This window comes from Cynocephalus volans, chromosome 10 (assembly GCF_027409185.1).
Source record: "Cynocephalus volans isolate mCynVol1 chromosome 10, mCynVol1.pri, whole genome shotgun sequence".
NCBI lineage: Eukaryota > Metazoa > Chordata > Mammalia > Dermoptera > Cynocephalidae > Cynocephalus > Cynocephalus volans.
In genome coordinates this window covers 81,186,721-81,211,869 of record NC_084469.1, presented here as the reverse complement: position 1 = coordinate 81,211,869, position 25,149 = coordinate 81,186,721, and the positions used below count along the sequence as shown (strand labels likewise).

At 50.6% G+C, this 25,149-nt stretch overlaps 1 protein-coding gene across 6 annotated transcripts in view; it reads right to left on the bottom strand.

Moving 5' to 3' along the window:
* The window catches only part of ZNF423 (zinc finger protein 423), a 325,449-nt gene that overhangs the window by 121,443 nt on the left and 178,857 nt on the right, over window positions 1-25,149 (bottom strand). For all 6 annotated transcript variants that reach the window (XM_063110329.1, XM_063110335.1, XM_063110333.1 and 3 more), the window contains 2 exons: window positions 10,569-13,783; window positions 3,313-3,397 (listed from right to left, as the gene is read on the bottom strand). In XM_063110329.1, the coding sequence (XP_062966399.1) occupies window positions 3,313-3,397; window positions 10,569-13,783 (3,300 nt within the window). The remainder of the gene's footprint in view (window positions 1-3,312; window positions 3,398-10,568; window positions 13,784-25,149) is intronic.

Genomic DNA, 25,149 nt, shown 5'->3' with positions numbered 1-25,149 from the left:
CCTGATGCCCATCAGCCTCCCCCATGGACAGGGAGCCCCCTGAGGTCTCCCCCACCACAGGCTCTGGCAGGGGTTCTAAATACAATGAAGAGAGCCCAGCTGGTGTGCAGACCCCGCCTCCACTATTCGCTGGCTGCAGGAACTTTCCTCATCTGTAAGATGGGGAACCAGCACCGACGTAAAGTACCTGGCATGCAGTAGGGCTGAGTAAATGGCAGCTGCTAGCATCCTTACCCAATACAACCTCTCTTGCTGCACGGTGTGTGCTCTGCAACAGGTGTCTTCTATGGAATCTAAGGTATCTGAGGGCAGGGAATGTGTCCGCTTCACCCTCTGTCCCCCACAGAGATCACTACAGCTCTCGACATACAGTAGGAGCTCAGTCAGTGCTGACACTGGATAATTTATAAAGGAATGAAATTTGTTTCCTACAGTTTTGGAGGCTGGGAAGTCCAAAGTCCAGGGCACACATCTGGTGAGGGCCTCCTTCTACAGCAATGCAGGGTACCACATCGCAAGAATGGGTTGAGCAAGAAAGAGCTAACCTACTCACTCACTCTCCTTATAAAGCCATCAGAACCACACCCATGACCACCCATTAAACCATCAATGCATGAATCCATTCACAAGGTTACAGTCCTCACAATCTAATCATCTCCTAAAAGTCCCACCTTTCAATTACCGTAATAGGATTTCCTACCCTATAAACACTGTTACAATGGAGATCATGTTTCCAATACATGAACTTTTGGGGGACACATTTGACCCATAGCAATGTTCTTTGATAGATCAGGTTGATGAGGCCGGAGGAAGGCAGGGAGGTAGGGGAGGGCAGAGGTCTAGCTCACAGGGGCGTCAATGCCACGTGCCAAGGGCCTGCATGGGGAACTGAGATCTCTGGCTCTGAGACCAATCACTCCTTGCTGCCGGCTCCCCACGTGTCTTGGGAACCAGACCAGCTTACAGCAGTGCAGGGCAGGCATGGGTGAGGCATGTGTCCAGCCACCAGACAGGACTCCTTCCTGCAGAAGCCTGGCCCTCTACTCACACAGAGGCCCAAATGTCCATTAAACCCTCCTTTCACATTTCCCATAACTAGTTAAGAGCACCTCCCTCGCCTTCTACCTGAGGACACACAGCTTCTAGGCTGTGCACAAAAGGAAGGGTGGGAAAGAGAAGGGAGTAGGGGAAGAAACACCTTTGAAATCACTGTGGTCCAATTAGCCAGGCTCTCGCTCTTCGTGCTTACAAACAGGAGCGCACATTAGCACCTGCTACAAAAGCAAACATTTTTAGATATCTTCATCTTCACCTCTATGACACTCCCATGAAAGGGCTCTCAGCAGCCGGTGACTGACAGGGTAGCTTTCCTTCTTATACTTCAGCAGGAGGCTTTCAAACAGAAGAAATTAAAAAGCCACCAATCTCCCCATCAGACCAAACTCCCAAGGCCCTCTCTGCCCTTCCTGGGCCCCTCCCCTCCCCTCACTGCTGGGTTAGGCCCACCACACACAAGATTGGGGGTCAGTGCCTTCAGGGAACTGGCTCTACATCACTATGGGGTCCAGACAAGGGGAGAGTTGGAACACAGGCACCCAAACCCACTGCATGGCAACACTGCAGCTAGGTGGGGACCAGGGGACCTGTACTGTCCCTGAGTGCATCTTCTCTAAAGAGGGGCCTTGCAATAGACACAGAGCAACCAAAACTCTCATGCACTGCTGGTGGGAACACACAACCACTTTGGAAATTTATTTGTCAGTATTATCAACTAAAAGTGAACACCATATATCCTACAACCCAGCAATTCCACTCCCTCTCTTATATTCTCAATACACACACACACACACGAGGGTACTTCAAAAAGTTCATGGGAAGATTCATATTATCTCTTAATTCTATTTTTCCACAAACTTTTTGAAGTACCCTCGTATATGAGACATATATAATATCTATAACATAATTTAATATCCATATATTCCTATTAAAATCACACACATATATTCACCAAAAGACCTGTACAAGAATGTTCATAACATCACTATCTGAAAAAACTCCAAAGTGAGCCCATCCAGAGCAGAACAGATAAATGGTGGCACGTTCCCATGGTGGAATATGATACACCAATGAGAAGGAATGATCCCCGAGTAGAGGCAATAACATGAAAAGCAAAGGAGGCGTATGAGTAGAAACTGTGTGATTCTATTTACATAAAGCACAAATCAGGCAAAACCAACCTATACTATTAGCCGCCAGGATGGTGAGGACTTTGGTTGGTGGGGGAGGTCTGAAGGAGGCCAAGGGAGGAGCTTCTGGGTTGCTGGGAATAGTCTGTTTCTTGGCATGAGTGTTGGTCACACACTGTGTTCAGTTGGTGAGAATTCGTCGAGCTGGACATGTACATGAGGTTTTCTGAACATATGCAATAAAAGGCTTTGTAAAACAGTACTCTGACGGCATGGCTGTTGTTAAGATCGTAACGAAAAGATGTTAGCAGAAGAAATATGGAGATGGTGTACGAGGTCAGGGTGTACCACCGATGACTGAACTTCACTGCTCAGACTACAGGAGTGTTGGGGAAGCTGATCATACATCCAACAAAGGCCCAGGGGACCAGGATTCCAGAAGCTCTCGGAGGCCCCAGTCCACCCCTAGGCCAGCCCCTGCCCTTAGAACCTCCATGCCTATCAGAACATCAGAATATCCAGCTGTGCCTCTTACAACGAGAGCATCCCCCGCTGCCAGGGAGACCACACCCATCACCCAAGGTGAGTAAGACTTCACAGCTTCCCTGGCTCCCTAGGGCCAAGTATGTGAACTCTATCGGACTTTGAAACCTCCCCTTCTAGAAAGGCTGAATTTTCCAAAGTCCAAAACCACTTGAAGAAGAACAGGAGGAGTACTGCAATAACTCTGTAAGCATTCTGTTTTGACAACGTGCCTGAGGAATTCACCACGTCAAGTGGGAGTGTGAGCAGTTAAATCTATTCAATGTCATGACACACAAAATTGAAGCATAATTGCCTCTGAGTGCTTGACAACTGGAAAGCACTTTGTTTCAGAAATGGAGGGAAATTTATGCTGGGAAATGGAAGAGATTGTCAAAAGTTTGATTGTAACGTGAGTGGAGCTGCAACAAGAAGGCTCAGGTGGAGAAAGTGCTCGACATTTTTACTCCCGTTTGAAATGGCTCAGAAACAGCAGTAGTAACTCTGTCCTTTCCCCTAAAAACCAGTGAAATGATTATTGGAACTGCAAATTTCAAATCCCAAAGAGTGGCCCCAGCACGGCTGCGAGAACATGTTTTCTTACCAATCATGTGGTTGGCAACATGGATTTGGATCTCTCTCTCGTTCTCGAAGGTCATCTGGCACTTGATGCACTGGTATGTCTTTTTCTGTTTGGAAACCAAAAAGAAAAGAATTAGAGAGCCAGGAGGTAGAAAAAAGCAGAAAGCAGAAGTTGCTGGAGGGCCTGACTCAAGACTTCCCAGAATGGCTCTGGTCCCCTCCCACGTCTCCCCCGGGCCATTCTCTTCCCACCTCCCCCTGAACCAGCTCTACCAGCCTGAGGAATGGGCACCAGGCTACATTCCAAGGGAACTCCTCCTCTGCTAGATCTGGGGAAACTCCCTCATCCCAAGGTGACCTTTTGCAGGAGCTAAGGGAGGCTACCTGCTTGGAAAGGCAAATCCATCTATCCACCCACCCATTCATCCATCCTCTATCTATTCATCCATCAGTCTATCCATCCATCCACCTACTTATCCTCTGTCTACCCATTCATCCATCTACACACAAATCCACCCACCCATCCACCCATCCATCCATCTTTCTACCTATCCAACAACCTTCTCATCCATTTACCCACCCTAAGAACCATAGAGCTGAGTAGAAGACACTGCTCCTGCCAACTCTGGTGCTCAAGTTTGACTGAGAAATTCCTCATCTGCTCTAGACACACATGGCCCCAGGTTATCCTACAGCTGGTTTCTATACACAGGGGCATTTGAGGGATGGGGGCAGAAAAATAGAGATCATCAGAATCTTTAAAGCTTCTTGAAGATTCACTTCAAAGAGTAGACCTTACTCTCACGACTAAGTGGGGGGAAACGTAAAATGAGCATCCTGGGGATGGAAGTCGTGTTGCCTCTCTGGCGGAAAGGCTTGTGGCTAGGAGCTTTTTGGAGAGTAAGGGGTGATATTGAACTCAAAATATTTGTTTTTTGAAGACTGCTTTGGCTCCTGGGATGATGGGACCTCTCTACCTCTGGAAAAAAGGAGCAGGACTTCAAATTTCCTGAGCAAAGACCCAAGTCCAACCCTCAACTATGCAGCCAGGATGAACCACCAGGGAGCTCAACTGTCTCAGCTCCCACCTCAGCTCACCCACACCTGAAGTTCCCTAAGTACCTGCAGGCCTTTGCCTATGCTGGTTCCTCTATCTGGTACACCCTCTCCATCCTTGTTCAAATGCCAGCTCTTCTAAGAAGTCTTCTCTACCCACCCCAGAATGAGCTCAGGGCTCCCTGGACTCCTGGCTTATACTAAAAGCACCTAAGAAATTAATATACTGTTGTGTTCTGGCTGATTGCCTTATCTGCTCCCCAACTGTACCCTAAGCACCCAGAAGGCCAGGAATGTGTTTGGTCTACTTTTGGGGTCCCACAGCCAGGACAGACTAAGTGCATAAAAGCATTTGAGCACATGAGCAAAGTTACAAAATAATATATGCAAAGCACTCTATTAGGGCAGAAGGAACACAGAGAACCAAAGATGACTTAAATATCCTGGACCCCCACCACCTTAACACAGAGCCTGGCCCAGGGTGAGCACTTAGTAAGTATTCAATTATGATTAGCATTGTTGCTAAGAAAATGCTTGTTGAACAAATGAATGAACATATGAAGAAACACCTGGAAAAGCTGGTGCTCGGAGCTTCAGGCTGCAGAGGCAGGGTCCCTGCTCAGGCTCCAAAACCCACTCTAACAAGACTGGAGGCCTTGCTCGCAATGTTTAAGGAGACCTGGGGGTTCAGTCTGTCCTCAGGACAGGCTGCAGCACTGGGCCCAGAAGCAGGCAGTCAGCATGGGAAGGCCCCAGGAAGAACAGGGTGAGTCTGAAGGGGTTGGTGTAGGACAGGGCTGGGGAGTCCAGCTTCTCAAAAGGCCTAAGGAGATATCCAGGCCATAAGGAGATTGCAGAGACTGACATCTTCCAAGGGGATGCAGTCCCAAAGTTTCCATTTCAGTTCAATTCCAAGTCTATGCTCATGGAGGGCAACCACCGTGGGTATCTCCACTGTCAAAATCATCAGTTCTGTCTCACATGTGCCCACTCTGCCTGGCAAGTTTAAGAGCCCTTGATGCTTGAATGAATGAATGAGGGAATGAAAGAATGCAAGAAGGAAGACACCCCAGGATGCTCCATCCCAAGGAAGCCCAGGAGAGGACAGCTGGAAGGCTGTCCAGCCCTGCAGGTGGGTGGGCAGGAAGACGGGGTGGTGTGAGGCCGAAGCCATGGCTAGGGGAGGAAGACCATGTCCCCACTCCATGGGTCTGCTTGGGTGGAAGTCTCTGGAGGCCCCAGCCATGGCTAGTCCAGACCAGTGCAGGGAAGAAAACATGAGCAAAGTGATCTAGTTCTTCCTCCTAGAGGCAGGTAAATGAAATGGGTTCACTATGCTTGGAAAATAAATCACCAGGGGCTTGGGCAGGAAGAGACACTACCCCAAATGCCTCTCCCCAATATGGCCCCCCTCAGTGAAGCACTGCTGGTGAGGAGGAAACAGAACCCAGGGGATCCCTAAGGGAGAGGCCAGAGGAACTGCTGACCACACGTACACATACACATGAGGACACACACATAGATGTGCAAGCATACACGTGTGCATTCACATGCTCACCCTCACACAAACTCACCATCAACACACAAGGCCTTCACAGACACACCACAACCCCAACACACAGCAACCTCCTTCCTGGAACACAGATACATATTGTGCACCACGCCCAAAGACATGAAGTCACCCTCATGGATCCACAGGGTCACATGGGTTGACACATCCAAATTCATCTCCAGAGACACACACACCTGCAGCTCTTTTGCCAGAACCCTGATACACACACCCATCACCCCCAAATATACCCACAGGTGTACCAGCAGCTTCTGACCCACCCTGGGACACACCTCATGCACATATGTGCACTCACACACAGGCACACACACTCACACCCACAGAAGCTCCCCAGCACCAACACGCTCCAAACTTGGCTGGCCCCAGTCCTCACCCCAACATCTATTACTGGTCTTTCTCCCCCTTTTCTATCCTCCAGAGACCCCCTCCTCCTCTCAAGCTTCAGCCCCTGCTAAGAGGCAGAATTACAGATAGAACTTGGCATTCAAAGTACCTCGTCTGTCATAAGCCCTTTCCCTGGGGCCCTCCAGGAGTACCAAAGCTGAGTTCCAGGGCCTGTGGCCAGGGGCCGCCTCCCCCAGTACAGCCCCAAGCAACCTCAGAGAGGGGCCCAGGGTGGGCAGAAAGAAAACATACTTGAAAAGGGGGGAGACAAGATTAGGGGACTGGGAAGAACTGGCCAGGCCCTCAAGACAGGAAGGAGAGCAGGGAAAGACAGCCAGAGCTGCTCAATTTCCACTATCATGAGCAGTGCTAACATTTATTGAGCACCTACTAGGTGCAGGCAGTGTTTATACTGAATATTCACAGTCACTCTGTGAGCTCCACTTTAGAGACAGAGAAAGAGGAGTTTCAAGACACCACATTGCTTGATCCAAGCCCCATGCTTTCTAGTAGGGGAACTGGGATTCAATGCCAGGCAGGCTCCTGCGCCTGATCTCCCTGGACACTACTGGTCTAGGTGACAGAAAGCTGGTGTGATCTGGACAAGCCCTCTAATCTGGATGTCTGTTTATCTGGCTATTAAATGAGGTGGGAGACACCCAGGCTGTCCCCAGCAGAGAAAGACACCATAAGGGATGTGTTGAGTCGATCCAGGGCTGGGGTCTTCCCACACTGGCCTCGAGCTATGGCGACGTTGTTATTACCCATAAACAGAGGGGGAGGTGGAAACCTCATGCTTCACGCTCCAGCCGACAGCAGCCTCGGCCCCACGGGAACCCAGTCCTCTGAGAGCTGGTTGCTATGGATACATTCCCGAGGGTCCCAGCCTGCCAGCCCCCAAGCCCCTGTGAAGCCCCCAGAGTGTGCTCTTACATGAGTGAGTCCTGGGGGAGGGAAGGGGTGGGCGAACAGACAGCTGGGCCCCTTCCCCCAGGCGTGCCCAGGCAGGGGGCAAGGCCCCAGAGGCTGCTGCCTTGGCTCAGGAGGTACCTGGGCTTTGTCTAGCTCCTTTCTGCAGATGGCCCATCTGCCTGGGCCTCTAGGCAGGCAGAGACACAGTTTCCAGCTCATCCCTCCCTCACAAGGCCTGAAGGCAGGGAGAAGAAGGCCTGAGAGGCTCCCGGGAAACAAGCCCCCGTTGGGTTTCAGTTCCTACACTGCCCCACACAGCTATGCATCCTGGGGTCTGTGGCTTCACCTTTCTGAGCCTGGATCTGCTCTTTGCCCAGGTTGTTGCCATGGAGATGATATTGGAGTCGGTGCCCAGGGGAGCACCTCTCACATAGTAGGGGCTTCTACAAAGTGGTACTTGAGGCTGGATCCAGGGCAGACTGGGGGAGAAGTGTGGGACTCAAATAGCCCAAGGCTTTAGAGACACTAGAAGCAGCTCCATGGCCATCAGGAACTCCCCAGCACAGCGGTGAGCAATGCCAAAGGGAGGCATGATCAGGCTGGGGTGTACCCAGGAGAAAGGGTGTGGGGGCCCAGCCCAGCCACACTGTCCCACAGCCTGAGCATGGGGCACAACCACCCTGGACCCCATCCCAGCCAGTCTCAATTCCCTTGCAGCCAGGATAGGCTCCGAGGTTGCTGGGTAGAGTGTTAATCAAGATCACGGCTGTGGCACCAGACACTGACTGCCTGGGTTCGAATCCCCTCTCTGCCTCTTGAAAACTGAGGCCTCGGGGCAAATGACTCCACTATGTTATGCCTCAGTTTCCTCACTTGCAAACTGAGTGTGATAAGGGTTAAACAGCTATAAAGTGCCTGGCACACCCTTACCTCTCAACAAGTGTGATTGTTAACATAAATGGAAAAAATAACAAGCGATGTTTACTGTGTACACAGCGCTTCCTTTACTCCTTTAAACCTCGGAGCAAAACGCTGAGGTCAGCCCCAGAAACTGTCACAATATTCAACAACCGAGGAGTAGCAGGCACTGACCAATCAGAGCAGACGCTGGTTAAAAAGCAGAAAGGCATTTGGGCTGGTTCCAACTCTTGGCTATTGTAAAGAGGGCTGCGATAAACATTGGGGAACAGGTATACCTTCGACTTGATGATTTCCATTCCTCTGGGTATATTCCCAGCAGTGGGATAGCTGGGTCGTATGGTAGATCTATCTGCAATTGTTTGAGGAACCTCCATACCATTTTCCATAGAGGCTGCACCATTTTGCAGTCCCACTACTCAGCTATAAAAATGAATGAAATACTGCCATTTGCAACAACATGGATGGACCTTGAGAGAATTATATTAAGTGAAACAAGTCAGGCACAGAAAGAGAAATACCACATGTTCTCACTTACTGGTGGGAGCTAAAAATTAATATATAAATTCACACACACACACACACACACACACACACACACACACACACACACAAGCCGGGGGGGGGGGGAAGAAGATATAACAACCACAATTATTTGAAGTTGATACGACAAGCAAACAGAAAGGACATTGTTGTGGGGGGGGGGAGGGAGAAGGGAGGGAGGTCTTGGTGATGGGGAGCAATAATCAGCTACAATGTATATCGACAAAATAAAATTTAAAAAAAAAAAAAAAAAAAAAAAGCAGAAAGGCCCCCAGTGCCTCCCTGGTGATGGCAGCTCCGTAGATAGCATTACTATTTCCAGTTTTATTACTATTACTACTATTACTATCACTATGAATTACCATTGTTATTACCCTCTGGCTTTACAGGGGAGGACAGAGGCCCAGAGAGGACAACAAACAACTGGATACTGGGAGAGGGTAATGTTAACCCAGGCCATCTGACTCCAGGGCCCAAACACTCCCAAAGACCACCCACACCAGCCCCCACATCACCCCAGCCAGCCAGCAAACTGAGGCTCAGGGGACAGAGCTGGAGAGCAGTGACCAGTGCCCTGCTCAAGACCTTGGAAGGGTGTCCTACTGGACCCTTGTTTGGAGGCCTGGCTCAGTCAGAAGACCCTGAGAGGTGGGGTGTCACAGCCCCTAAAAGGAGCTCTCCACTCCAGACAAGACTTTGAAGAAAAGTCTCAGGCTCCAGCCGGACACATGGCTCTATCCTCATTCAGGCATTCCTCTCCCCAGACAGGTGACCTCTGGCTCGCCAGGCCTCAGTGGGCCGAGCTGTAACAGTAGGGGGCTGGGCCGGAGGCCTCTAAGGTGCCTTCTATGGTGGGATTCTCCCTTCACTCTCTGTGGCCCTCCTTCTCTCCTGCTCTCTCCCTCACCCCCTCAAAATCCCAGAGTCTCAGGCCCCGGTTCTGATCCTGAGGCCCAACACCCTCAGCAAACATCCCTGTGTTCTAGCAGGCACCTGTGGCAGGTGGCCCTTCCCCAAATCCTTCCCCCATGCCAGTGGCACCAGCAGTGGCCCTCGAGGGAAAGATAACTCCTGAGATCCTTGGCACATCCTCAGTCTGGAAACAGACAACACAGACTCAGTGGGAATCCCTGGGCCTGGGCTGTCTGACACTCGAGGGCCATGCAGGTACCAGGCCCACCATGGGGTGCCCCTCAGCCCCTGTTACCCAGGGCCACCTATAGCTAGGACTTCCCCACCTCACTGAGAGCCACTTGCTATAGGCCTGTAGCTCCCCTGGTCTGTAAGCCCTCAAGGCAGGGTCCATTTCTGGTTCTCCTTGGCTCCCAGGCTCCTCCAAACATAATGGGTGCTCAGGAAAACTTTGACAAATGAATGACTTAATCAATCATTAATGATAACAGTGATTGGAACCATTTCTAAGGGCCTTCCACACACCAGTTACTTCACTAACTATAATGATGCTGTTGATGATAATAATATCAGCTGGTGATGACAGCTAGCATGATTGAGCCCTCATTAAGTGCAAAAATGACAGCCATCACTTATGGAGCACTCCCTGTGTGTCAGCCATGGCATAATGTCATTTGCCCCTTACAGCAATTCCATGAGGTTGAGGTAATTATTAGTCCCATTGTACAGATGAGCAATTGACAAATGAGGCCCAGAGAGATCAATAATGTGTCACACAGCTGGAAAGGAAAAGGCAACACTGGGGTTCAAACTCAGGGACTCTACTGCAGAGCAGATGTGCTTAGCCACCACACGACAGCGCTGCTTCCCTATGCTACTAAAGGGGACCCCACCACAAAATATGGCACTCAGGGTGTGTAGCTCCTATGGGAATCAGTGGAGTCCCAAGGAGCAGGGGGCAGGATCAGGTAAGCTGCACTTACCCGGGGCACTGGCGACGTCTGGGCGCCTTTTCGGGGCCCACTGGTCTCTGGCGTGAGGTCACGGTGGTCCACCTGCATGTGGCTCTCCAGGTCCTCGGCACTCTCGAACTTGACGCTGCACTCGGGGCAGCGAAGGCCAGCACAGGGTCTGTCTGCGGGCTCGGGTGGGGCCAGGCCACCCACCTGTCCGTTGGCACTGCGGGCCATGCACCCAGCGCAGAGGCCATAGGGGAGCCCATTGACATCGAGCTTCACCAGGTCCTGCTTGCTGCGGAACTCCTTGAGGCATAGGGCACACTTGTAGAGCTTCTGCAGCCCCTGGCCATTGGGGGAGGATGCAGCCGAGCTGCCTGCCAGCTTCTGCATGTGGAAGGTGCCGTGGATCTTGAGCTCGAGCGTGGATGTGACCGTCTGCATGCAGACCACACAGCGGAAGCCTGTGAGTGAGTTGCGCAGGTCAGGGTGCATCTGGCAGTGCTCAATAAACTCCTCCTCACTCTGCAGGGGCATCTTGCAAATGCGACAGGTGCCCGTGTCCAGGCTCTTGCTGTGGGTCACCTTGTGCTCAGTGAGCGTCAGCAGCGAGGGGAAGCGCTCGCCGCAGATGGGACACATGTAGTGCTTGGCAGGGCCCCGGTGCGTCTGCAGGTGCTCCCGCAGCCCGTTCTCTGAGAAGAAAGTCCGTGAGCAGACGTTGCACTTGTGACTGCCCTTGATGAACTCGGCCTTCTTGCGTGAGCCGTCGTCCTCGCCTGGCCGGATGTTGTGGTCCCGCAGCCGGTGGTTCTGCAGCAGTACCTCCATGGTGTAGGCTGCCCCACAGATATCACAGCCATACATGGGCTCTGACGCATCCACATCATCCTCACTTGCCTCGTGGCTGTTGGAAGCCTCGGGGTTCTTAAGCAGCATGCCCTGCAGGTCAGCAGGCTCGGCCTTCTTGCTGGCTGCTGGGGGCACCCCGTTAGCCGTGCCATTCTCGGTGGTGGCATCAAACACACAGTGCTTCTCCCGCAGGTGCTTCTCCAGCAGGATGATGGCGTGGAAGGCCTTGCTGCAGAACTTGCAGTTGTATTTCTTGCTGTGCGTGGTGATGTGGCACTGTAGCTCCACCTCTGTGCTGAAGGTCTCCCCGCAGAAGATGCACTTGTGTGCCTTGGCTGGGTTGCCCAGGTGACTGTGTTTGACATGCACCTGCAGGTCAGCCTCTTTGCGGAAGTCCCAGTTGCAGGCTGTGCAACGGTACATCTTCTTCTCATTGCTGTGCTTCACCGCCAAGTGCACCTGGATGGACACCTTGGAGTCAAAGACCTCTTGACACAGGGTGCAGTGGTACAGCACAAAGGTGTGCATGTCCAGCAGGTGCTTCTGCAGGTCGTCCACCGAGGAGAACTGCTTGTCACAGCTCTCACACACATAGTGGGTCGACGTGGTCATGTAATGCACTGTCAAGTGCTGCAGGAGGGACTCCTGAGAGTCAAAGTCCTCTTTGCACTGTGGGCATGCTTGCTTCCGTAGCAGCAGCTCCAGGTGCAGCTTCAGGTGGGTCTGGAAGCTCTCAAAGTTGGAGAACTTGAGGTCGCACTGATTACAGGGATACTCGCCATTGGAGATGGAGTTGGCACTCGCTGAGAGCCGCTGCCGCTTCGGAGAAGACACCTCAACGTCAGACGAGACTGGGCTCTGCTCTGCCTTGGACTTCTTGCTGTGGGCCAGCGGAATGTTCTTATGGTTCTCCTTGATGTGCTTGGTGAGCTTCAGGATGGAGCCGAAGATGGGCGAGTTGGTGCAGTAGGGGCAGGAATAGACCTCCATGAAGGACTGCGTGGGCTGCACAACCGGAGACTCCAGTTTGGCACTGCCCACACTGCAGTGGGCCTGCTGGATGTGCTCGGTGAGGGAGGACTCAGTCAGGAAGCCCATGGAGCACTGGTTGCAGAAGAAGGCGTTATTGCCATCCGGTGGATTGTTGTTGGGACCACAGTGGGAGACGCGTATGTGCTCCTGCAGGCTGTTAATGTCGGCGAACATCTCAGGGCAGTAGTTGCAGTGGAAGGCGGAGATGTTGCCAAACTGCATCACAGGGTAGGCATGGTTCTTGTGCAGCTTGCGGACATGCTCGTTGAGGTTGTAGAGAGTGGGCATGGCGTCCAGGCAGATCTGGCACGTGTGGCTCTGCTGGGGCTTATCTGCATGGATGGTTTTCAGGTGAATCTCCAACACGGCCAGGCTGTTAAAGTCCCGCTTAGAACAATAGGGGCAGCTGTAGACCACCTTGGCCCAGCCCTGCCCATCATCCCGCATCTTTTTCTGCCCCCTCAGTGGCTTCAGGGTGGAGTCCGGGGTGGAGCCACGCTCCACGGAGGCGCTAGAATCAGGTGTGGCACTGCTCATGGAGGCCACACTGCCCAGCACAGGATCAGGACTGACACTGTGGTTGCTGGAGTCGGGCTGCCGGTGGCTGTCCAAGTGGCAATAGACACCCTCCACTGAGGAGAACTGCTCAGGGCACATGGGGCACTTGTGTTTCTGGTTGGCGTGGGCTTGGTGGATGTGGGCAAGCAGCGTGTTCTCATCAACGAAGACCTCTGGGCAGTGGATACACTGCAGGTCTGCCTTCTCAGAGAGCTGGGGGTGGCGGGTGAGCACGTGTTTCTCCAGCTCCTCTGTCTGGCTGAAGGTGTCCTCGCAGTAGTCACACATGAAGTCGTCCTTCTTGGCTTCCTTCTCTGACTTGGCCAGATGCTCCTTGTTCTTCTTGTGGGCTTGCATGTGGCTCTGCAGCGAGCTGGTGGAGGAGAAGCCGCGCTTGCAGACAGTGCACTTGAAGGGCTTGCTGGAGCTGTGGGTCTTCAGGTGGATCTTGAGGTGGTCGCTGCGGGAGAAGGCAGCTTCGCACTCGTGACAGTGGTACTTCTTGTCACCTGTGTGCAGCTTGATGTGCCGGTCGCGGCTCCTCTTGTGCTTGAAGAGGCGGCTGCAGTAGGTGCACTTGAACGGCAGCTTGTCGCTGTGGATCTGCTCGTGCCTCTTCAAGTAGCTCAGGCGGATGAAGGACTTGTCGCAGAACTGGCAAGGGTACGGCAGGCCTGTGCCCCCTTCCTCCTCACCGAGGCCGAGGTCACAACCATCTCCGATCATCTGCGTGGGTGACGCAACATCCTTGCTGGAGGGAGACGAGGCCACCCAGGAGAGTTGTGGGTCGTCATCACCATCTGCAGGGGAAAGGCAGAGAGGAGATTAGAGGCAATTCCCAGTGCTGCCAAGAAACAAGGACAGAGCCAGCTTCTCGACAGCTCACAGGCTGAGGCTGTGCAGCTGTCCAACTGCTGCAGGGGGAGTCTGCGGGGAGGGACGGGGGGCCGGAAGCAAGTGGACATGAGGACCTTCCCATCTGCAGAGGATGCGGCAGAGGGGCGGCAGAGGGGTGGCAGGATATGGAGGGGAAATGCCTTTTCCCTCCGCAACACCTGCCTGGGCCTGGTTGGGGGTGGTACTCCCCACTGGAGGTGAGGCTCTCGGCCATGTCCCTGCTGGGGCGAGGAGGGGCATCCTGGACAAAATCCCTGGAAATGACCTCACAGACCATTAGTCCCATAGGCCAGAAGGAAGACAAGTCCCATCACCTGATCAGCACCTGGAAGTCAACTCCCCTCTAACTCCTAAACCTGGAGAGGGAAATCCATTGATCCTTACAGGAATAGACAACATGTTGCATGGAAAAAAAAAATACCTCTTACTTAATCAGCTCTATCCCATCCTTTGGGGATGGGGGCGCTGATGAAGCTGGAAACTGCTGTCTCAGGTAGCAGACAAGACATAATAGGTGTGAAATCACAGGGCATATGACATCACTGTACACTCAGATGGGAAGTAAGCCAAGGGCACTGAAGAAGTGCCTGTGGGTTTCCCAGCTCAGACCATCCACATGGGGGTTGTTTTCTTTGTTTCCTCTCCACCCCTGGATTCACCCCAAGCCCACCTGGGACCCTGGGAGATGGTGATGGTGATTACAGGATGGATCAAGATCCAGATGGACACAGATCTCAGAGCCAGGTGGGCCCTTAACTCCACCATGAAGGCCAGGAAGAGGCTCTCCTGCACAGACTTCAGGATGTCCCACCCTCCCCATGGACAGGACCTTGCCCCCCACCCTGACCTTCACTGTCCAGCCTCAGAGGAAAACTAAACAAGCCTAAGAGCTGGCTGTTTCTGGGAAAACAAAGGCACTCAGGACGCAGCAAAAGAAGCCGGTAAAGTTCCCCGGCAGGGTTCGAAGGAAGCCAGCCCAAGTAGGGAGTGAGTCCCGAGGCTCAAGTTTCTAGTCGGGTGGATTTAAAACTTAATAATGAATGAAACAGACCGCAGGCTGCTGTGGGTAGGGGAGAGACAAACAAAAGCTCAGATTCGGCTGTGCTGACCTTGCTCTTGTAACCCCGAGGAAAGAAACCACCGCCTCCGCCTCTCCAGCCCCAGCCAGCCCAGTTTAAGTCTTCAGAAAAGCCTCATAGACGTAACCCAGATGTAACCTTGGCCGAGACGCAGCCAGTCCTTCAGGAAGGGAAGGGGCAGGTGCACCACATTCCCAGCACAGGTGAGCACCAGCACACACACTAACATGCGTGTACACACACGTGCTCCCACAACCCACACACACACTTAAAGATGTACACACACTCACAACATACTCTCACACACACTTCCATTCACACTTTCACTCCCATACACTCCCACTAACACTCATACTAACAAACATACATGCACACAGTCATATACATGCACTCACCCATACACTCAAACGCACACCATCACATTCGCACACAATCACACATCCAGGCTTCCCATACAAAGCTCTCCCTGCAGCTGCCTCTGCTGGCCCAGGCCAACCACAGACTTTAAGAGATAATAAGGGCCAACTGCAGGGTCTTGGGAGGTCCCCCATGGCAGGTGCTAGGCGCCACCCACCGTCCCTTGCCCTCCCATCCCCCAGATCTGACCATGTGAAGGAAGATCCTCCTGCCCAAAGCTGGCACTGCAGGCACTGCTGAGCCTGGGTGGATGCCGCTCTCAAAGCTCCCGGCTCCAAGTCTCCCAGCAGCTCCCCGCCTCCAAAGCCCAGTCACCCAGCCCAGCATGGGCACCTCTTGGAACACCCTCCTGGAGCAAGGGTGCCTTCTCCCCTGGGGGCCTCACATTTCGGGCCCTTCAGAAGAGAAGGACGCAGCCGCTGCCAACTCCCCAGATTAGATGCAGCGGTAAGCACCCGAGCCCCTGCCTGCTAATTCCCAGCTCTTGCCAGCTGGCTCCGCAGGGCACAGACAAAAGGGACCCGAGGGAGGAGATGGCTGGAGCTGGGGCAGCTGGGGGACCTGCCCAGTCCCTGCCCCCAGCCAGGTTCAACAGGTTTTTAATTATTTTGATGTCTTAGCTCAGATTCCTTCAAGTTGCCACAGAGAACTTCCTGTGTGCCCAGTGCTCTACTAAGTGCTTTCTCACAACCCCAAGTGAGGTGGAGCCAGGGCTACTCCCACTGCACAGATGAGGAAACTGAGGCACAGCCTCAGTGACTTACTCTGGGAAATGACAGCACCATGACTGATACTAGGACTGTCCACATTCAGAACCCTTAACCATGACATGGGTGTGGACCATCTTCCACAGGTTAAACAGTCAACTAAGACTACACCTGCATAGTAAAGAAAGGGAGAGGGGGCCCGACCGTAAAACCTCCAGGGTAGATGGGTCTTGATCTCCTTCCTTTTAAGGGTGGCTGGCATCATCCTGTGGTCTGTATTTCAAAGAGGAGCCCACCAAGGCCCAGAGAGGTGCAGGAGCTCAATGGAACCCACTTGATGACCGATGCATGTAGTATACTCAACAACTGGACAACTGAAACCAGGAAGGCTCCCTGCCCACAGGACAAGTGTAGACGAGCACTTCTGCCAGGGTGCGTTTGCTCCCAAACCCTTCACGCCACCTGGTACCAGAGGGCAGAGGACTGCACTATGACTGCACTCAGTTTGTGCATCTGAAAAAAATAGAATCATTGTGAGTAGTGGATGAAAAGAATTAGTGTGAAAAAGCACTATTATTCCATTGATGTGAAATATCCAGAAAAGGCACATCTGTAGAGACAGAAAGCAGATTAGTGGTTGCCGGAGGCTGGAGGTGGGAGCAGGGATTGACTGCAAACAGGCAAGAGGGATCTTTCTGAGATAATGGAAATGCTCTAAAACTAGACTGTGGTGAGGGTTGCATAGCTCTGTAAACTTACTAAAGAGACGCTGAATTGGTCGCTTAAAACAAGTGAATTTCATGATATGCAAACCAGCTTCAATATAACTTGAACAAAAGCATTATTTTGCCAATAACAATAATTAGTACTAATTAGTACCACTAGGGTTAATATTAGCAGCTACATTTATTGAGCATATCTCAGATGCCAGCACCATACTAAGTATGTCTATTGTTGCAATTAAGTACTTCTAATCTGTGCAACAACCATATTTGGTTCTCCAGTAACACCCCATTTTTGAGGTGAGAAAGCTGAGGTTCAGGGAGGTGAGAAACTTGCCCCCTGTACACAGCACAGCCAGATGCCCCAGTGGTGGTTGGTCAGATTGTATCTCCTAGTAGTGTGGGACCCAATCCCCAGGCCCTACACCAGTCATTCACCCACCAGGCTTTGAAAAGGGGAATCTTAACCTGCCCAGCTCCAGAGTACCCAAGGTTCATTGCGGGACTGGCTGATTGGCTTTATTTTTCTGCAAACAAGTTTCGAAACTAAAGCAAAGCATATCATTCTGGGAGCAACAAACTGAGCAACTGCTGAGATTATAATCATCTGAATTGAAATGAAAATAAGGCTCCTGAAAATGAAAAGGCCCAATCAGGGGGAATGGGCATGTTGACATATAAAGTCCCAAACTCTGATTGCCCTGTTTAAAGCCTTTTATTCAAATAACATTCAACCGTAGCTGCTGCCACCCCAACCCCTCCATGCATTTGGCTTTGGGGGCACTTAGCTACGTGCTCTAGAAGCAGGCTAGAGAGATGAGCTGGGGCCAGATCTGAGGTATTTGCAGGGGTGTCAGTAGAGGAAGAGGTTCCTTTTCTTACAGCAATAACCCTCTCCTCACGCTGACGGGTAGACACCATGGCAGCACACGCCCTCTGGCAGATGTGCAGAAAGGGAAGGGAGGGGTGCAAACGGTGTGAAGGCAATCCCAAGGTCCCCTTCGACCCAAACATTCCAGAATTCAGAGAGAAGATAGGTTCAAGGAAAGTCCTGCTCAACCAGCTACGTTTTTGTTTTCAAGTAAATACTTGTATAGATTCTAATAAGTGCCAGGCATTCTCCTAAGAGTTTACATTCAATCCTCTCAACAGCCCAGTGAGATAGGTAATATTATTAAAATTTCCATTTACAGGTGAGAAAACCAGGGCACAGAGAGGCTGAGTAACTTGCCCAATGCCACACAGCTAGTAGGCAGTACAGCCAGATTATAAACCCACTTAGCCCTATTCAGTCGGTGCTCTCGCCCAAAACACTACACTGCCTCCCACCTTCGGGTAGAGGGGCTGCCACATGAGAAAATCAAGTGGGGGGTGCAGTGACTAATGCCAGACCCTTGGTGTCCCCCTCCCTGCAGAATAAGTACAATCAAAGAAATGTAAGAAAATGAGTAGAAAAATCACTTTCAAAACAGAGATTAAAGTCATTTAAAAATGATTAATCCTGCAAAAAGACCTGGTAGGAAATGGGTTATATGAGGCTTTTACCGTCTGCTGCAGAAAGAGAACCAAAACAAGCATAAAAAGGGGAGAAATTTTGATAAAAATTAAATTAAGAAAGAACATTGACTGGGCTTCAGAATACGTCAGCGGCAGAAAGAGCCGGGTGGATCCGAAGCTCACATGGTCACACACAGTGACACTGCAGTACAGGACATGATTTCAGCGGGCTGATGCTGCAGCAGTCCAGAGAGCCTTGTTTGCACCTTACCTGGGCGAAGCAGCGTGAAGCAGCCACCCAGGAGGGCTGGGAGGCACAGCTCACGGCTCCTTCTGTCCCAGAGAATCAAGGTCGGACTGCCAGAGGAGGTGCTCCGACCTAGGTGGGAGAGTGGCTAGCCCCCATACAGGAGTGAGCCAAAAGGGGGACCTTCCTGCAATGGGCGGGTGGGGGGAGGAATAGGAGGCTGCTTGTAGGCATAGACTGAGGAGGAAGTGAACCCCCTATCACCGAAGCTATACAGCCCTGAATAACACTGGAGGGCTCCCTCCATTGGGTGGGAGGGTGAAGACAGCTGAGGCCCAGGAAGTTCCATGTTTCTAGAACATTCCTGGTCTGGGCAGTTCCATCTGTGTGAAGAAAAATGACCATCAGCGTCCAGAGGGGACAAGAGCTGAGCCAGCCTCAGGAGTAAAGCTTCCATCCAAGTTCACAAGTGTCTCCTGTGTCTGGGACTGTGCTGGATGCTGTGGGGTCACTCAAGTGCATACACGTTGGCCCTGCCCCACAGACATTCCAGATATGCAAAGGAGAGGCCAACTTAAAGAAAGGTGCCTATGGGAGATGTGTTAGGAGGGTTGGACAGTCTATCAGGAGGCCTGGGCCTTAGCTGCCTCTGCTCTCACATGGGAAGCTGGAATTCATGCTGTCCTAGTCCCTTCCAGATGAATATAAAGATCATCTTGCAAAGTACCCAGCCATCCAGATTGTCTTCATGAGAGTCACAAAAAGGCCTGACAATTCTTCATTAAGCCCGAGAAGGTTTCCTTGCAACTCATCTAGTTTTTTGGAAAAATTAAAATTGCCAAGGAGACAAGTTTCCCATAGGACAAAGTTCTGGAGTGCACCAGACAGAGCCTCCCCTCTCCCCTCATCCAGAGCTCCAGGAATGGGAACCACTGTGGCCCTTGCCCAAGCTCAGAGAAATGGGACCCTAGACTCAGGAACCATCTACTCCAATCCCACATGAACAGAGAAGCTGAGGCCCAGAGAGAGGAGAGAACTTACAGAGGTAGCAAATTGGTAGTGGTTGCCTAGAGCACTGTATTCAGAAAAATTCTGAGGACAGGTCCGGGCTTAGAAGAAATGAGAGCTGAAATCAACTGGTGATGTCTGCCATGAGCAGAGGTATGTGGGAATGGAATGGTCAAAGGACACTGAGCAAACTGGTGAAAGGAGTCTCCTGACTCCCTGTGCTAGAGAAGGAGCTTTTAACCATCAGGTTTCCTCCTCCAAGAAAGGAGCTACCCAGCCTCTCTGAGACATGAGGCTTTGGGGCAGGATCCCCACAAACAGGACTTGGCAGGTACCGTGGAGCTGTGTTGTGGTCTGGAGAGGAGTCTGCAGCCAGAGAGGTCAGTTTCAACCCCAGCCAACTGTCAGGCCTGTCCAAAGTGGGCACAAAGCAGGCTGGGCATCCCAGGAGGGCAGAGCAATGTCCTGCAGAGCCCCAGGTGACAAGAGCTGCAAGACATGAATGTGCTTCAGGGCACACCACAGATTGTGCTTCCCATGGAGGCAGCCAGAACCTAAACAGGTGGCTTTCCAGACATGGAATGACGCAAATCCAGCTTAGGGGAGGCATCTGGGAGGATTCCCGCTCTCTTCTTGGGAAACTCCAAATCTGCACCCATTCCTCCCGTGTACCCCCCTGGAAACCTGCTGCAGCAGAGGGCACATGATTCTGGGAGTCAGGACTCCTGTTGCTGGGGGGCTTTAGGGAAGTCATCTTCCCTTTCTGAGCCACCACCTCTATGACATGAGTGGACTGGGCAACCTCTGAGGCCCTTTCCCAGGGCTGCTTCCAGCAAAATATGATGCAGGCTTCCCTGAGAAGCCCCAAGCTCCCCTCACAGCAAACCTGCAGGCCAGACTGGGGGCCTAGATCCCATGGTGTGAAGGCCAAATAGAAGACAGGCTAGAGTTCCCAGGCTGGCTGGGGTGTTCTCACTGGCTCAGTGTCCACCAGGAACTCAGGCCCAGAGGTAGAATCCAGGCTCAAACTAGGCCCAGGGGGGCATTCAGACACCTGCTGCCAGAGCTGACCATCCATCCCAGAATATTCCTCAACTCAATTACATCTTTGCATGTAAAACTAATATCAGTGTGTGGGCAGCAAGAGAGGGTGCACAGATCTCCAGTCATCTTATTTCACTGATGGGGAAACTGAGGCAACACAGCAAATAACAGGCAGATCCAGGACTAAACTCATATATAATTATGGTAGTTACTGTTTATGACACATTTTCTAGAGGCTGGGTACTTTTCCAGCATTTTCTTAATTGATTCTCACAACATCCATATTAGGTGGGTGCTATTAACATCCCCCTTTCTTATAACTGTGCAAACTGAGGCTCCAAGAAGAAACGAAACTTCTGAATACACAGAGATAGCAAGTGGCAGAACCCCCCCACCCCCCACCCTCTTGCTTGCCATTACACTGTACTGCTTCCCCAGGCCCTGGTGCCAGTTCGGGGCCCCTCCCACTATAGCAGCTGCTCCCTCACTTTTTGAGGCCCACCATACACAAGCACAGTGCCAGACCCTGTGGCCTGAGCCAGGTGGAGGTACAAGCTTTACAACCCACCTGCTGCTAAGGCAAAGTCATGCCCTAAAGTGGACAAAGTCAGTGGTGGATGACCAGGCCAGGCTTGGTCTGATGCCCAGCACCAATGAATGCAGCTGCCCTCTTTCCTCACTGGATGGTGGGTAGAGCAGACTGCTTAAATAGCCAGTGCAAAACCAAACTTGGAGATTGTGGTGGGCACTATAATGATTCCCCCAAAGATGTCAGTGTCTTAACCCCCAGAACCTACAAATATATGTTACATGGTAAAATGGAATTAAAGTTGCTGATCAGCTGGTCTTAAGATAAAGAGATTACCCTGGATTATCTGAGTGGGTCCATCATAATCACAAGGGCCCTTAAATATGGAAGAGGTAGGAAGAAGAGGTTGGAGTGATGCAATATGAGAAGAACCCAACCAGCAATTGTTGGTTTTGAAGATGGAAGAGGGCCATAAGCCAAGGAATGTGGACAGCCTCTAAAAACTGGAAAGGTAAGAAAATGGATTCTCCCCTAGAGCCTCCAGAAAGGAATGCAGCCCTGCTGACACCTTGATTTTAGCCCAGTGACAATCTGTGTCAGACTTCTGACCTTCAGAACTGTAAGATTATAAAGTTTTGCTGTTTTAAGCCAGTATGTTTATGGTAATTTGTTACAGCATCAATAGAAAACTAAAAGAGATTTTGGTACCAGGAGTGGGGTGCTACCAGAACAAATACCTGACAGTGTGGAAGAGGCTGTGGAATTGGTCTGGGGCCAGAGGTTGGAAGAATTTGAGGGGAATAATTTTTTTAAAGCCCAGATAGCCTTGAACAGATTAATAGAAATATAGATGTTAATGACTCTGTTAGTAAAGACTCAGAAGGAAGTAATGGGCACATTAGAGAAAACCTAATTCACCTCAGAAAATACCTAAATCATCATAAACAGACTGTTAAAAAAAATATGAATGTTAAAGGTACTGATGGTGAAGTCTTATCAGAAAATGAAAAATATGTTATTAGAAACAGAAGGAAAAGGAATTGTTATATAGTGGCAGGAAGTTTAGTAGAATTGTGTCCCACAGTTATGTGGGAAGAAGACTAGTAATGGATAAACTTGGATATTTAGCTGAAGAGATTTCCAAATACAATGTTGAAGGGGTGGCCTGTTTTCTTCTTGCTACTTACAGTAAAAAAGGAAAAAAGATAGATTGAGAGAAGAACTTTTAAAAAAAAGAAACCAGGAATTAACAATGTTGAAAATTTTCAGACTGCAAAAACATTAAAATTAAGAGATTTATTTTCAAGAAAGCATGCTCTAAAGAAAAAGTTAAGGAGATGACTGTACATTTTGCTAATATCTCAGAAAAATTGAAAGATTACTGAGTCACCCAAAGGTCTCTTTGAAGAGATTAAGGGTTCAACTCACAGATCTCCTAGATCAAACCAGAGAGCATCCAGGAAATTTGGAGGTATTGCCTTGGAGCCACTTCAGCAGAAGCCAAAGATAGAGACAGGGTTATCTAAAAATCATCTGTGGAGGTGCCTCTTGTCTAATGGAGCAAATATCCATGACATACACAGGAGACCCACAAGGCTTTTGAAAAAAAATTTTTTTTTTCTTTTCTTTTTTTTTTTTTGTGACCGGTAAGGGGATCACAACCCTTGGCTTGGCGTCATCCGCACCGCGCTCAGCCAGTGAGCGCACCGGCCATCACTATATAGGATCCGAACCGGCGGCGGGAGCGCCACTGCGCTCCCAGCGCCGCACTCTCCCGAGTGAGCCACAGGGTGGGCCCAACTTTTGAAAAATTTATATCAGCAGAAACACTGCCAGTACAGAATGAAAAGGACAGAGAGAATACAAGATGAACAAATTCTGTCAGACCCCTACATTCTACAAGCAGGAAGCAGGCTAATAAAACTACTTGGCTGCAAATGTGCACTACCTTTCATTTAAAAAAAAAAAAAGGGGGGGGGGGATGACTCAGAGAGTAAACCCCAAGCCCAGAGGGTGAAGCCATGAGCCACAGTGGATGAGATCACTACTGGACTAGGTTCAGAGTCTGGCACGATGTAACCATAGACAAGAATATCCCCTCATCGTGCTTTCATTTCCCCAACTCTTTTTTTTTTTTTTTTTTTAAAGATGACCGGTAAGGGGATCTTAACCCTTGACTTGGTGTTGTCAGCACCACGCTCAGCCAGTGAGCGAACCGGCCATCTGTATATGGGATCCGAACCCGGGGCCTTGGTGTTATCAGCACCGCACTCTCCCGAGTGAGCCACGGGCCGGCCCTCCCCAACTCTTGAGAAAGGGAATCAGATGAATAGGTCTCTAAGAGCCTTTGTAGCTCTAAGAGTCTGTGATCAGTTAATGATGTCTGCTCTGGGTACAGAATGACGAATGCCAGGTAGTAAGTATCCCAGCTCTCTGCTATCTCCTAGTTTGGGTGTTTTTCATTCAGCACATATTTGTTGAGCCTGCTTTATATGCCTCATCCTCCGAAGGGTACAGAATGTACCCAGCATTCTTAGGTTTTTATGCTGTTATCTGTCCTACCTCTCTGTTGATTAATTCCTGTCTAAAGTTTAAACTCTAAACCAACCCTTGGCTGCTTTGAAGTATTTTGAAAGAGACAGGGGAAAAAAAATCACTTTAATGGATGTAGTCAGTACTGCACCTAGATTTGATTTTCCTAAAGCGACAGATAAAGGTGTGGTGTAAAGGATAAAGGCCCAACCCCTGGGAAATCAAAAGTCCACCCTGGGAAAGGACAGGGAGGTAGTTGGAGGTTTTGTCCTCAGAGGTAGGCCAAGGAGCACCACAAAGGCCACCAGAAGCTGACACGGCTCTACCTGAAATCTTGAATTAGAATTATGCTACTAGCCAAAAAACAATAGCAGCTCATATACACCCATCCCTCCTCCAGGGAGCTCAGAATTCCTTACAGATATAATATCATCCCCAATGAGGCCGCAGCTTACCCTCAGGGGTGACTTCCCTAGCTGGCCCTGGTAGGGGAAAAGTGGGATCCCAACTTCTGCTCCAACTCAAAGGTACACTTGGCACATAGCTTCTGAGAGCCCTGAGACTGCCCGATAGACTGAAAGCCATGGCCAGGCATGCCCTTTTCCAGCCAGGTCTGGAGGGTTCTGAAATGCCATGTGACAGTAAATAGCCACCATCAAGGCCCTTAATAAACTTTCCAAGGAGCCAAACATCAGCATAAGCATAAAGAGACTCAGACAACTGCAGGGAGACATCAACCACTGAGGAAATACAGGAGTCATGGGTAAGAGCATGTATGGGCTTGCTCAGGACTCAGACTGAGCTGCCATTCATTAGCTGTGTGACCACGGGCAAGTGACTGCCCTCCTCTGAGCCTCCATTTCCTCACCTATAGGATGGGGATAATGAGAGTGACTACCTTACAAAGTGGTTAATCTATGTATGCTGCTAAGCATTCAATAAATGTGGGCTAAAGAAAATAAAGGAGGTATTTAGTAAAACTTACACCACTATCATTAGTTGTAAATCATCATCTCTGTGGCATTTAAAATTTTACACAGCACTTCACACCCATTATCCCATTTGACATTTGGAGAAACTCTGCATGGTGGTGGTGGTCATGGTGGCTTTGTTACTGTTACTTTCCTCATATTACAAGTAAGCCGGGTGCCACGTACCCAGGCATCCTGAGATGGAACCCAGCCTCCCATTAGTTAGTGTTCCTCTCTCACACTCAGAAGTAGCTGGATTTACGCAGTACGTTGCATGGTTGCCCCACAGATGAGGAAACAGAACAGAGAGGTTAGGTCACATCCCGATGTCACAAAGCAGATGGTAAATGGAAAAGCTGGAATTGGACTCCCAGCCCAGGGCTCTCAGCCAGCTGGACTGGGAGAATAATGACCTGAACAATGGGGTCACAGATCACCATGGCTGTCTTCCCCCTGGACAGTCTGGGGGCCATCAGGTTACCAGTGATTTTGTAAAAATGCCAACATTATAAATCA